The sequence below is a fragment of the Cygnus olor genome, chromosome 10 (genome assembly GCF_009769625.2).
Source record: "Cygnus olor isolate bCygOlo1 chromosome 10, bCygOlo1.pri.v2, whole genome shotgun sequence".
NCBI classification, from domain to species: Eukaryota; Metazoa; Chordata; class Aves; order Anseriformes; family Anatidae; genus Cygnus; species Cygnus olor.
The window spans coordinates 1,147,622-1,162,406 of record NC_049178.1 but is presented as its reverse complement, the minus strand read 5'-3'; the positions used below and the strand labels follow the sequence as shown (position 1 = coordinate 1,162,406).

Here is a 14,785-nt window from a genome sequence, read left to right as displayed (position 1 = left end):
GTTGCAAAGAACCTTTCTAAATACAAAGATTTGAAAAACAAGCATATAAAAAAGCATATAAAAACAAGCATATAAAAAATGGTACAAGTTTGAAACCTAGTATGAATGTCATCAGCCTGTTGTTTCCACGATGGAAAGGTTGCAGTAGAAAATGATTTATAGTTACTAGAAGTAACTAGATATGAACAACATTTGTTTGTTTGTTTGTTAGTTTGTTTTTTGTTTTTATCAGTAGGTGGCAATAGTAGTAAATATGTAGAATTGCAAAGATGTTTTGTTAATTTTTACATTAACGAAGTATGAGAGAGGAGTATCTAATGAGGTTTTGTACTTATTTTCTACCAAAATATTTTATAAATGATGTTTTGGATGGGAGTTCCTATTCTTCAAGTTTGAATTTAGGGCATGGAAAACACAAAATGAATTCTCTCTGCACGTGTAATTTTCAGTGGTCTCTTCATCAAAATCAGGTAGTATTTTGCTCATTTTAAGAACAATAAAACTTTACCAATAAAGTCAGACCTGTGGTGTGTGAAAAGAAGCTAGCCCTCATTGCTGTGCATCAACTTAACTGGAATACTGTAGCAAGGGAAGGGCAGTGTAGCTAAATTAGAGAGAAATTGAAGTTCTCCAGTAACCTGAAGATTTCTTGTTAATATTCAGTGTAATTCTAAACAGAAAAGAAATCCGTGTTGTTCTTAAAGACATCTTTACGGTCACTTTTTATCAAAGACCAGTGAGTGATTGGGAGGTGCATTCAAGTATTGCCATGGCTCTGTGAATCTACCCTGACATACTGTTTTCTGATGAAGCTATGTAAAAAGAAAGACTGCAGTAATTCCTGCTTTGACACAAGGGAAAAATCAGTGCATAGGGAACCCTGTTTTCTTTCATTACTGCAAGCTTCTTGGTAGATGTTTTTGTTTTCCTTCTGTGCATTAAGCATTCCTTATACAGATGGCCTAAAGATCAGCCACGCTCAGAATCTTCACAGACCCCAAAGGGTCAGATTCTGCCATTCTTTACCAAGTTGATACAGTTATAACTTGTATGTAGTCCTTTCAAGAGAATAGACTTACCATTACTTTTCAAAATGATTAAAGATGGGTAAATTTTTTCTCATTGCCATTATTTTCTGCTACCAAGCAGCAAAAGCTGAGAAGAAAATGGAAGGTACTTATTCCTGTTTTTATATAGGGTCTTGTCTTTCTACAGGTATGTGACACACAAGGTTCTGGGGAAGCCGTCCTTCAAATGCATGGCAGGTGCATTAAATTCCATGGTAGATGGTGCCATAGCATTAAATTCCATAGTACACGGTGCCATAGCAAAAGGGAACAGTAACTGTTAGATTACTCCCTGTTCTCTGCCACAGAGTAGTGTTGTGAGACCAATAGAAAGAATTTATCATGTAAGAGATGTCTTAGGAAAAAACATCGTTATATGGTTTACAAGAGTAAAAGAAATAACTTTTAAAGTAATACTACTGATGTCTGCTAAAAATGCAGATCATACCTAAGAGTTACTTTATATATATATTATTTATATTTAAAGATACACTGATATATAAAAAAAATATTTCAGCAGGCTTTTGTAATCAGATATAGGAGGTATTAGAGAATCGGAAGAAAAGACAGGCTAATCCTCTTCTATTCACCAATAGTTTGATTTTTATATGCTTTTACCAAAAATCCTTATTATGCAAACATAGAATATTATGTTTTATACCTGCAAACGGATTGTCCAATGTAAAACCAGGATCCTTTCCCTTTCCAGTATTTAACTTTTCAGAACTTATTGTTTTTCTAGACAGTCCATATACAGGTTCAAGGTTCTTGTCTCCAAATCCTAGTTAGAGATAAATACTTGCAATTGTTCTTACCTACCACCTTCATTGTTCTAATTTTAGTATCGTTTAAGAAAAAAAAATATGTTATAAATGGAAATTCACTTAATCCATGTTATATATCCCCAAACGAGGCTAAAACCTTTCAGGTATTTTGAGTGACCTTGAATTTTGAAGATTTAGGTTCTCCTTTTTGTTTCCCCATCCATAAGATAGATGAAATCTTTACCATATCCTCTTTCAGCACTAATTTGTTAAAAATGGCATGTGATCTTGAATGCTTCTACTCCGGCCACAGGAAAGTGACCCTGAAAACCCTGCTGTTTAAGCTATTTCAAACAGTGCCTTGAAGAAAGGAAAGACATAAAATCTCATATTACTTTTAAAATACAAGTTTGTCTTTTTGAGGCTGGTCACACTTCAGTTTTTTAATCGTTCCTGTTTGAATCAGCCTCTGTAGAATGGCAATTTGAAAGGAAAATTGGTGAATATACCAGTTTTCCAGTAACTGAGACTTTGGGTTATCTAGGCTCTAAGTATGCAAGATTGTTTTATACTGTCATGGAGGAAACTGTGTGCATTGTATGTGGAACTAACTGCCTTCTGTTAAAAAACAAACAAAAACCCTTCATTGTCCTTCTTTTATGTGTGTTAGTAATCATTATAAATGCTACTTTGAAACACTATTTAGGATTTCTTGAAGTGAATTAGAATGAAGTTTGTATGCATCTCTCTCTTTGACCCAGATCCAGCATGTGCTTTGAAAAAATGACTTCCAATAATTTAATTAAAAGTAGTGAAGTACTTATATTTCTAGGAATGGCAGGTATTTTAAAAGTTTCTCAAATAGTTAAGTCAGTTATTGTTACAACAGCATAGAGTTAAATATATCTATTTTAAATCTCTTTGTACAGCTTGCTTTTATTTTTTTTTCCTTTTTGTCACGTATTGCTTTGGTATTACTATATTATTAAAAACATACAAGCAAACGTCACTGTCATACAGAGTCCCTAAAATTTATGACACCATCTATAAAATTGCATTTTAGTACGAAGGCCTAAGGGAAAATGAATATGTCATCATAATGACACATCAACCAAATTTTTGAAGTGTTCTAAAATAGATGTTTTCCTTGTCAGGCAAGACAGTGATTTACTTAATCTTTACTCCACATTGTGAGCCACAGAAGATTATATTCAGCAGTAGTGTTTAGTAAATCCCTCAAAATGCTTTGCATGCTTTGGTGAAAAACCACTAGTTTATGTTTTTCCAGAGTTTTTTGTTCATTTTGAATATTATCTGTGTATTCATAAATCTAATATTGGTATATAGTCTAATGTTTTCATTGGAATGTATATTTGCACAGCCTAGCATTAAGCAACTGACAGACTTAGGTTAGGAGTCACAACGTAGGAAACAGCGTTTGTAGATAATGCATGAGGACAGGTAGGCTCCTCTAAAAAATGCTTTGGAGCAAGTGGTAGAATCCTGCCTCTTGTCCTTGACTGAACAGCAAATCTGGAGTCAGATGGTACACTCAGTTCGCACACTTGCCTTCATTTGTGTTGGTTCTCTATTCATTTTATCATACAGAATTAGTGTTTGGAATAATTAATGTGGATCTTTAAGACATTTCTCTGCTAGTGTTGCCTTGAGAATATAACCCCCATTTACGTAATTCTTGGGCTTTCCTTAGAACTTATTCTCAAAGAATCTAGGGCACTGATGGATGAATGAAGTGAGTATCCCAACATGTACAGTATACACATAGTAAATATAGTAATATAGTAAATTCCATAGAGCATTCTTCTCTTCATTTCTGTACCTCTGCTTTGATGTTGGTGGGTTTTGTTTGTTTTTGAGTACTATGTAATTCTGACAGGTGGGAAGAGCTTAAGTAGAAGAATGGATCTTGAGATCTACTAGAAATCAGATTTTATTTATTTATTTATTTATTTATTTATTTTCCTAAATAATTCTGCTGGCAAAATAAATCATTGGTTGCAGAACAAGACAGCAGATAAGATGTCAGGTCCTTTTTAAAATTTCAAATACTGCAGAAGTATAAAGTTCAAAAATACTTTGAGTGATTCTCTGCAATTATGTAGTATATGAATACATTAATCCCAGTTTGAGTAGTGTGAATTAATTGATTTATTTCCTCCCAGTAGACTACATTTCCAAACATTAATAATTTCCTTTTTCTTCTCTTTTTGTTTGTTGTGTCTTGAAACGAGCTTGGTAGTTTTATGCAGAAAGTCAAATGTGTAGTGTAAATAGCCCTAAAATCTGGGGAATCTCTCAGTAATCAGAAACGATAACTGCAGCTTTCACTGGAGATAGTTATGAACTATGTAGCCATTGGTTTGCTTATGATGGGTTTCTAATTCCTATTCCTTCTCCCCTGTTGTGGCTTGCTGCTACATCCAGATGATTGATGTTGCTGCCTGTCTCATCTGGGGAGCATACAGTCATTTTTCAGGTAATATAAGCCCAGGAAGTACCAAAACCCTTCGTGATTATTAGCACTATGACACTTTTCAGCCAAGTTCGAAGATCAAAGTTGTAAAAGTTGGCATACTTTCTGGATGCTTAACTAAAGCCTGCATGTCTTTGTCTTCTGGCCAGCAAAGATAGATGGTTATTAGTAGGCAACAGTTGGCCTTTTTTTTTTGTTAAGGCTGTTAATGATAGATAAGCTATGCATAACGTCACTAAATGTTCTACTTTGATATTCAAGAAGAGGGATCCTGATTTTGATTGGACATTGCATTACTAGGGAATAACGAGGCTGAATTTTGATAGCTTTTTCAAGCTTTGGATGGAAAGGCACATATGGCAAGCAAGTACATTTCAGTTTAAGCTTTGTTTCTTTCAATATAATTCCTAAGGACAATTTCTGTAAAAAATGTTGGCATAGTAAAGTTTTTAATCTCTTTTCTAATTTAAAATTTTAAAGGCCAGTTTTTCTGAAAACAAAGTAATACAATGAGCCTCTTTATGAAAGACAGGAATAAAACAGTATGTTTACATTCTCTGTCTTTGCAAATACCTTGCAGAGTAGCATGCCCTGATATTTTCCTTAATTTTGTGGGAAGGAGTGTTTTTCACTGAGATTAGGAAAAAATACTGTACTTACTATAATACTTCTCATGTACTGGAAAAACAACAAAGCTTTCTCAGCAACCTTTATCTGAAATATAAATCTGTGCAGACAACTTATTTCAGCAGCAGATGTCCATTGCTAAGCTTTACAAATTAAGGGGTTTCTGTGAGGAATCACTAGATCCAGTCTTCCACTTGTTACAGTCAACAATTGTTATGGGTGACAAACTGTGCCTTTTATCTCTATTTTTCAGTAGTTGAACATTCTGTTTCCTTTACTGAAAATAAATAATTTTGCATTTATTAATTTAAGTAATTAAGTAAATGCTTTTCTCTTTTGACTGCCTGTTGTTTTCTTGTCATCATAAATAACTGGAATTTGTTAACTGCAAACAATTGTAAATTTGTATACTCTTACCAAAGTTAAATGAGACATTTCTCTTTCTCTCTTTTTTTTTTTTTCTTTTCTTAACATCAAGTTAGAAAGTATAAATCAGATTTTGCATGGATTGGCTTGCTGTACTCTTTTAGCAGAGTGAACAAATGGAAATACAAAATACTTTGCTTTCTGGCAGAACTCCATATCAATTTACAGCCTTATGTGTGCATGAAAATCCCCAAAGCATCTTAAATTTGACTTAGAAAGAGTTCCTTTAAATGTTGTTGTGCCCTTCATTGCCTCTTATTCACTTTCTTACAGTAGGAAAAATCTAAAAGTCTCTCTTTTTTTTTTTTTTTTCTTTTAATAGGACTGTTCCTTAAAGACTAAGATGATGTACTGGTTATTACTAACAAGGAAATATTTAATCAAGCTATATTTTTACTTTGCTTGAGGACATCGGAAGTATGAACTTCCTTGTAACGGAAACTGCATTGCTGTATCTAAGCCTATTAAAAGACAGTGGGTGAAATCTCCATGGAGGTCAGAGGTTTATTAACTTTTATTTTAGGATCTGAACTCTGAATGCAGCTGTGCTCATTTTAGGTGGTCACCATAGGAAGACATCGTGGTTTGGCTTGTCTCTGATTTATTTTTTTGTCCCACGGACAGTAAGATCCTATCCTGAATTATTTCAGTATTCTCTGTCTGCCAAACTGTGTTTTGCTTTGCAAAATGTAGTCCTGCTAAATGGATACAAGAGTAGAAAATGTAGATCTCCACACTTGAATGACTTAGCTCTGAAAAGAGATTGTTCATTAAAATTTAGAAAATATTTCAAAAGAAAAAAAAAAGTATCAAATTCACTTCAGAGATAGTTCAGAGATACATCATCAAGAGATTTAAAAAGCCTGAATATAAATATTCTAATAGATTCTGTCCTGATAATGTCTCAGATGAAGTAATGTGCCTGGTCTAGGGTACCACATTTAAAATATAATAAAAACCGAAAAGGTTCCAGGGAATGCAGGGGGTGGAAAAAGTTTGGAAGATGTGGCCTTATAGAAAATTTTGGAACAGCTTGGGTTTTTTAGTCCAGGACAGAGAGGAATGAGGACAGTCTAATAATAAGAAGTAAAGAAGTACTTAACTGTTACAAGAGAGGGAGGGAGGGAAGACAGTAATTAATTGTTTTCAATGTCTGCTAGATTTACATTAAGACTGAGATGCTTAATTTTCTCTGGACATGAAAGTAACTGCAGATGCAGGAATAAGCTTTCAAATTTAGGTTTCAATTATTACTAAGTAGATAAGAGCAAGGGTTACATGACTCCTGCCATATAGCCCATTACTCAGTTGAGGCTGTTATTAGAATAGCTTGCTCTGGGAACCCTTCTGTTGGAAGGAAATTGTAGGTCTCTGAATGCCATCTTACAGCTTCCTTTTGCCCTTTTGGAGAGTGTTACTCTCAGCTGTTGTCCTCAAGTTTCTGGCCTATAAAACCCACCGACAATATTTTCAGCAAAGCAGGTTTAGGATAGATGCTGAGAAAAAAACCTGCAGACTACAAGCACAGTTGATTTCTGCATCAGCTGCTTAGACAGGTCTTTAATCCATGTCACTGGAGAGGTTTAAAAACACCTTAGAAAAATGTCTGTCACAAATAGTCCAGATATACTTCATCTAGTCTCAGGGTAGGTGGAGTAGCTGGTCTCTCTTGGTTGTCTTGAAACTATTTCTATCAATTATTTGAAAAATACTTCTGCACGTTCAAAATACTCTTTCTGTCCTAAATTTATGTTACTCTGTTTTGGCTTTGATTTCCTCTGACAGCAAAACTGTGCTACAGAAAGGGCGGATCCTTGAACGAATTCAGCTGAATGTTTTCTCTGTGAGAACTAGAACGTGTAAACATGCAGCTATATTATCCTTCCTGCTGAAGGGCAGCATTGTGATCAGGGCTGCCTCTGGAGTCCTGAAATTTTCAAAATGGAACAGTTGTGTGGATTTGGAATTAAGAAGCTTCAGAAATGTCTGTAGCAAGCATGTATACCACTAGGAGAATGGGTAGTGTCTCTTCATATATGCTATCTATGCTTATCTCAGTGCTTGTACCTGCAACATATTCCTTCCTCTTCCTGTGATGTCTTAGCTCTCTTCCTTCTTCCCTAGTAAGTACTTTAAAAATGAAATGTGATGCCTAACAAGGTACTTCCTGTTTTCCAAACTACATAATGGATGTAATGCTTATTTATTGTCTCCTAGGGCAGATTGGCAAGTGGAATGTATTTGGAAATGTTTTAAAAAATGTTCTAAGTTATCACTGGCAGTGTACGGACTGCCCAGTTCTAAAACTGGCTATGCATTGTATTTTGGAATACATATCAGATAATCTAAGATCTCAAAATCTTTTCATTTATAGCTATTTTGTATTTTTCTTTGCAGAAAGCTCACTTGTGTTGGATAGTGACTTGGCTACACCATAGGTTGCATATTGTACTAATATTACCTCAAGAGCTAGTCATGAAGAATGGAATACTTGGAAAGGGCTACATCAAAATTTCATTCTCTCAAGCACTCAGCCTTACATAGAGGCTTCAGAATATACAGCAAAAACTATAGATACATTTGCGTTCTGCTACATAAAGTCTTTATATTTATTTCAAGGAATGAATATACATGTATACATAAAATTTCTTCAATGCGAAAAAGGAAAGAAAAGCAGTCATAACTATTATATCAATCCTATTTAGATTCTGGGCTTTTTAACTGAAGTGAGGGCTCTTTATTTTGAAGAAACCAAAGACAAAAGTAACTCAAGCCAAGGAACTATCGAATGGCTCTTTTTCCTCAGGAGTCCCATGCTGTCTTGCTGGGGCCAAATGTTCTCTGTGGTATTTAGCAGTAATTGCAGCATAGGCACAACCATAAACAGCAGCTGCCAACATCATTAGACACACAATTCCACAGACAACTCCAGTTATTACTACAGTGGCAATTGCATGACGCAAACTAACAGGCCTTGGCTTTGGTTTGGATTCACAGTTTGACGGGCTGTTTTCCCCATGTTCGTTGTGATGAGCATGCTTCAGAGAACTTCGGTGCTCGAAGTTGTGGTGATGAATGCTAGCCAGATGAACATGAGCTGTTGTAAGAGGGCATGCCCCAAACAGCTCATAAGGAACTTTGAGGAGGTCCTTGCCCTTCCGAATCCCTGGTGTTGAGCAGATAATGCCATCACTTATTCCTCCTTTAAAAAATAAATAAATCAATCAATAAATAAAATATGGTTTTATTATAATTTGTGAACTCTCTTCATGTAAAAATAACGCATATACATTTATAGTCAGCTTTGACTTTATACTTTTGAAGATTTATAGCTATATCTTTTTTCAACTATATCAAAGATAAGATTATTACACTTTAATACTAATAGAAGAAATAATTTGTAAGTACTAATTCATCAGGAATTCTAATCTGTGCTTTATGGATGCTAAAGAAAGAAACAACAGGAGTATAAAAGTAAGCAAGAAAGAAATCATAGATAAAAAGTAAGACATTGCTAACAGCAAATTCATTGCATTCAAATTCCTAACATTACTTGTTTTTACAAGTAAAAATTGAAACAATATACTTAGTAAACATATCCCACTTGACTGAAATATCCCATTTCAATCATTCATTTCTCATGAATCATTCTTCTGACATCATACAGTAATTACAACAAAGCAAAGGGAAAGTTCAGTAAGTTGTATACCTGAGAAATCTTTTCAAGCGAAGTTCATGGTAAGAAAATACTCAGAGATCTAAAGGAGTTAAGATTAATCAGTCTATTAGCTTGTTCAAATGGTAAATTTCATGATTGCTTTCAGCCAGCTTCTGCTCTCTCTCAAAGGATGTTCTTAGTATAACGGGAAGTGAAGTAGTCCTGGTAAATCACGCTGTTGTTCCTCAGCATGTAGAGCAACACACACTGGGTGTAGCCTTCAGGGCTCTAATTAGTCTATATATCACGGCTTTAGGGGTATAGTGTGTCGAGGAGTCAACAAGGCCAAAACCAATGTTTACATATTTTGAAAGTTTAACTCAATCAAGTCAGCTGAATTTTCTCCCTCTTCTCTGTCTGAAGTAAACCACCTTTTATTTAAGGGCACAGAAATTTTCATCTTGGAAAGGATTTTTTTGAGGAAGTATTGAATATAGATGAACTCAAGCTGAAATGTGGAGACTACTTTTCCAGAAATATTGATGATGTTCTAAGACGTATAAGCATAGCAGCTTGTCACTTGGTTTTTAATAGCCAAATGTAAAGCCTGGTTCCAGAAACCTCCAACAAGTTAGTTTGAATGTGGATATAGATAAATTTCCAAATTCTACAACTGTGGTCCTTCTAAGATTATAAGAAACTAAAATTTCTGTGCTTGGGATAGAAGACTGGAGTTCTGCCTGAATTGAAGAATTCTTTATAATTATTTAAGAGTGTGCATCAAATGTCAATTTCCTGAGCTGGATTCAGCTAAAAATACATCCTTCAGAGTTGTCTTGGACAAATACTGCTAAATTCAGACTGTATTCCATCTTTAGCAGTGCTTTGTTAGGACTTGCAATGTTTTTAGAGACACAGTAATCTTTTGTTATAAGTACACTGTATAAGTAATAAGAATGTGAGATGCAACTGGTTTTTCTTCATGTGATTCACACAAGTAACACAAGTAATTTCAGGGAAGGACAAATATAGAAGAGCACATAGTATGTTGGCTTCCTTTAAGATCTCTTGCTAAAATTAATTTGCAAGTTCCATATCTCTTCATTTTACTTATCTGTGCAATGCTCGGAAAACCGGAAGGGCATCACTGAATTTCTAAATAATGTTGGTTTTTAAAATAATCTATGGAATTTATGCTACTGGCAGAGTAATTAAAATAATCTGATACGTTTACTTGGATCATTAAATTCTTCTGCACAGAGAACTCAAAACCACTTCTGAAATATGTTGTAGGGAATGGTTCCTGCATAATGCAACTTTAAGCTCTGGGATCATGTAATATTTTACCAATCCAAAATATTAAGACTTTAACCCCGAGAGGCGTTTGGCCTTTTGTCTATTCTAAAAGATTACTTCCGGCAGTGGTTTTACCTCCCTCAGAAGACTGCTCCTTCATACCTGCATAGACATTACAGCTTTTCAGCTGGCCTGTAGACTTCTGATGCTTGAAGATGGCAGCCCAGTCACTTACAGGCAACAAGGACCATCTTCACACTATGTGTCACCTTCATTTACAGATAGGTAATCAGTATCTTATATCACATTCAAGCATCAAAGCCTGATTTAGAGAAAAGTAAATTACACTGCTGTTTTGAATTCTCCATTTTCGAACATACCTCCCAGGGGAAAGAAAGAAATTTCTTTTAATGCTTAATTCCTTGTCTGCATACATTGACTGCAGGTAAAATGGATATGAACAACAACGCTTTGGGATGATGAATGCTCGTTTCCTTTATTTCAATCACCTTGAATTTTGAAGTTTCTCTGAACTCAGTAAGCAAAACAAATTCAAAGATATATAAAAGAATTAAATCATATTCTTTTATACAGCATAACTCTTGAATATATTTAAAAGCAGGTGCGACCAAAAATTGAGGCTACTTTTATGTACAGAATTTCCTGTGTGATTGTATTGCACATATCTGTGAGGACATTGCCAGTAAATTTAGTACTACTCCTAGTTAACAACAAATTAGGAAGCAACACTAGACAAAAGTAAGCTTGTACAAGGTGTTACGCACACTTTTAGGTAGAGCTAATTAAATTTAAAAAAAAAAAAAAAAAAAGCTACCAAGTGAGAATTTAAAGAGAATCTTTAAGAATTAGAATCTTGAGTTCTCTAAAGCTAGATTGGTATTGCTATCTGTGTTGATGTTTATCCTCATGTACCAGCTAAAAAACTTCTGAGCAGTAGGCTGGTTTCTACCAAAAGAATTGTGGTAGAATTAAAACAAGTGTATGTGCACAAATACACTTGTTATGCAGATAGATAGAGAGAGAGATATGCAGATTTAATGTAGAAATATAGAGATAGATGCAGATTTAATATAGAGATATGGATATATACGTGTATGCTTACTACTTACATGTATTTCCAGAATGTATATATGCACACTGTGTATTCTTACTCTCTCTCTCTCTCTCTGCAAAGGTCCTCTATGATTCTGTTTTGCCACCTGTAATTGTGGAAGCACCCATATTCTGAGCTATGTATAAGCATGTATTTTAGTATGCTTATTTGAGGGGGTGATGCAGGGTGTGAAGTAGATTGTTAAAACACAGCAGCAAAGATCAGTTAGATGCTGGTTAAGTGTCCTTATGTGCATTGTATGTAATGAGAAGAATTCCCTACCTCTGTATAAAAAACTTTCCAGCCACAGTTTCAGGCCAAAGACATTGCAGTTACATTGCCAGGGATTATCTATGAAAAGAACAACTTTCAGGTTTGGAAGTGACTCCAGCAGAACTCTTTCCATTTTCTGAAGTTTGTTGTGTTTCACAGACAGCAATGTTATATTCCCTGTACTGTTTCCAAAAGTCTCAGGCAAACGTATAATGCTGTTGGATGACAAGTCCAGTTCTTTGAGGTGTGGGAGGAAACTGAAAGTCTTGTTTTCTATATAATGAATCAAATTTCTGGTTAGGTTTAGAACCTGTAGATATCGTAATTTTTGGAAAGCACCAGCTGCCAAACTTGAGAGAGAATTATTAGACAAGTCTAAGATTTTGAGCAATGGTGTTCCAGTAAATGCATTTTCATTGATTCTCCAAATACGGTTGTTCTGCAACTGTAGTATCTGAATTCCAGGAGGTAAGTGGGCAGGAATTTCTGTAAGTCCTCTATTCTTGCAGTCTGCAGTCTTTGAAACTGTGTGGCATAGGCATTTTTCAGGACATCCATGAGCAGCATATATTAGCAAGATGAAACTCAGCACCCGAAGCCAGTTACCTGTATCACAAATGAAAGAAGCAATAATGATTTAAAATTATTATAAAATGTTTGTCTTTTGGCAGTAGAGGTCAATAACAAGAGCAAAGGACATACAGCTCCATTAAAAAACTATAATGTAGGTAGCATAAATATAGATCATAATTTTTACATTGCATTAGCAAGTTACAGATAGTACTGAAATAATTTTATAATGCAGAATGAAGCTGTGATATTTGAAGGGAATTCTACTGAATTTCTAAAATTACTAAATTCTAATGTTTCTCTTTTGTGGTAGTAATAACTTTGAGACATCTTATACTTCTAATTTTTTTGCATTTTTACTAGTTTCTACCTAAAAATCTACTAGTTTACTACCTAAAAAAAAAATAAGTTAATGTGCTGTCAAAAGAATAACAAGTTTCAAAGACATTAGTATAAAAACAGTTAACAGATTTTTTTCAGGAATCTGGATCCTTTAAATTTGTTCTTTAAAATATCTGTGTTTACACATATTGCTTAATTCCCATATCTGAATTCCAGCTGTACTTCCCAGAGATACAAGTTTCTACACACTCTGCAAACATTTGTCAAGGAGCTGTTAAAAAGATAAAATGAGGTCACAGGAGCACTTAATAATATTTATTATTTGTAATTATAATTTGCTCCCTGATGTTCAGGTCAGCTTTAACAGAAAAAATAATAGTTTTTACCTTTCATGTATTGCTAGTGATCTTCCTTTGTAAACAAGGTGCCATTTCATGCATAGTATGAAATTTATTTAAAAAAACAAAAATCAGATGATGTTGAGTGATTTGAGTTTCTTCGACTCAGAGTGATAAATCCTTTTATAACATTGTTTGTGAGACATCTCAACTTTTTTTTTTTACTATTTACTGTTTCAAAATGAAAAATATTTTAGTCAGTTACTACTTGAAAACCATTGAAAATTAAAAGACATACTGTTTATTGGCTTACAGAGATCAAATGTTAATTAGTAACAGGGAATACCATATTGAAGGAGCAACTGTATTATTATAAGATTAAATATGATGAATGTATAAATGAAAGTTTTACTTTGAGGCTACAGTTTAACTTGCAAATTCCTAATGAATTTTAATTTTAAAATGAAATAGTATTTGTATTAAAATTGCAAACATCTTCTGCATTTCTTTACTTCTATATTGTAAAAATCATTTGACAGAATCCAGCATTTCTGCAAACAAGGTAAGCAATACATTCAGTTCATTATATTGTTCTGCAACAGTTGTCTTCAGAAGCCAACATACAGCTGCCAATGTAAAATTAAAAAATAAACACAGATTAAGGAAATGCCTAGAGAATAGAGTAATTATATTATTCATCTGAATGCTTCAGTATCTCACCTGTCATTCTGCTTTGCTTGTTCCCCACCTGGCAGAAGATTCAGTCCAGCTTTCTGAAGTAGAATAGTAACATACACTTTATTCTGATTCCTCCTTCAAATCTGTAATGTGTTCATCCAGCTCATTTTGTGCCTTTTTTTTTTTTTTTAGATTGTGGTTTCAGTGGAAGTGCAACTCTTCCTAGTGAGTTACTCCATCAGCCTTTGTATTTTTCTTTGTCACAATCTCCCCTCCCAACCCCCCAATCCATTTATGACTCTCAGAGGCTTACTCTGCCTTTTAATCAGTCAACAGTCCATGCAAAGAGTGTCTGTCAACTCTAACTGGACAGCTGTAACATACAAATCATGACCTGATAGCCCTGCCTTTTCAATTATTTAATCTGCCTCAAATACAAGGCACAAAAATAAAGCTGCCTTTTAAAATCCAGTATAGTTTCTGAGTTGTGGTGGATTATTAGCGGTACTGTGTCAGTTTTTGCAAGATCAGATGACTCTGAACATGGATTCTGATTATCTTGAGCTGTGACTGGAGGCAGTGGAGTGTATAATATTGCTACAAATAGGCATGTGGGTTGATAATATGGTTTTGACAGTGCACTTGCTTGCTCTTCTAAGCTTATTCGTCTGACATCCATTAGTTGTGCTGACAGGATTTTCTTCCATGGGAACACAGAACTAGTGGTTTCTTCCATAAAATGGCATATGTACTGGTATGGTCACTGAGAATACTGCAGAAATTTATTTCCAAACATACTGGAAAGAAAGGGCAGGTGGTATGAAAATTGTACTTCCTGTGTTCTTAGGGTGCCTTGATTTGCCTTTTTGTTATTTCTTCAATGTAACTCATTCATACTGTACCTGCTACAACAACAAAAGGATTAATGACCTGTGACTGTGAAATAACTCAAAGATGTTTAAAGGAATTAGTGATCTGGTACAATGGTGTCTTTCAAGGTCATATGATCACTCCATCTGTTAGCTTTCATATGAGGAGGGAAGTTGTGCAATCAGAAGCTTTCAGGACAGTTCTTACATGTAGCACTGCTTGCATGAGTCCAAATTCTTTTAGGTGCTTTTGAGAAGGTCAAATAAAG

The 14,785-nt window shown here is 34.6% G+C and overlaps 2 protein-coding genes across 11 annotated transcripts in view; one reads left to right on the top strand and one right to left on the bottom strand.

Annotated features, from left to right (window-relative positions):
* The window catches only part of CACNA2D3 (calcium voltage-gated channel auxiliary subunit alpha2delta 3), a 493,098-nt gene that overhangs the window by 412,135 nt on the left and 66,178 nt on the right, over positions 1-14,785 (top strand). The gene's annotated exons all lie outside the window — the stretch shown is intronic.
* LRTM1 (leucine rich repeats and transmembrane domains 1) lies at positions 7,974-13,696 on the bottom strand. The gene is made up of 3 exons (XM_040568626.1): positions 13,690-13,696; positions 11,729-12,325; positions 7,974-8,580 (listed from the first exon to the last, which is right to left on the bottom strand). Exons 1-3 carry the CDS (start codon positions 13,694-13,696, stop codon positions 8,147-8,149), a joined length of 1,038 nt encoding a protein of 345 aa, XP_040424560.1. The 3' UTR covers positions 7,974-8,146.

What these genes read in the sequence shown, in the direction of transcription:
- LRTM1 (XM_040568626.1), bottom strand. An exon ending in GGAAAGTTTTTTATACAGAG is followed by an intron (nt 8,581 to 11,728) that starts GTAGGGAATTCT and finishes TATTTTTTAAAG; the next exon opens with GAGGAATAAGTGATGGCATT.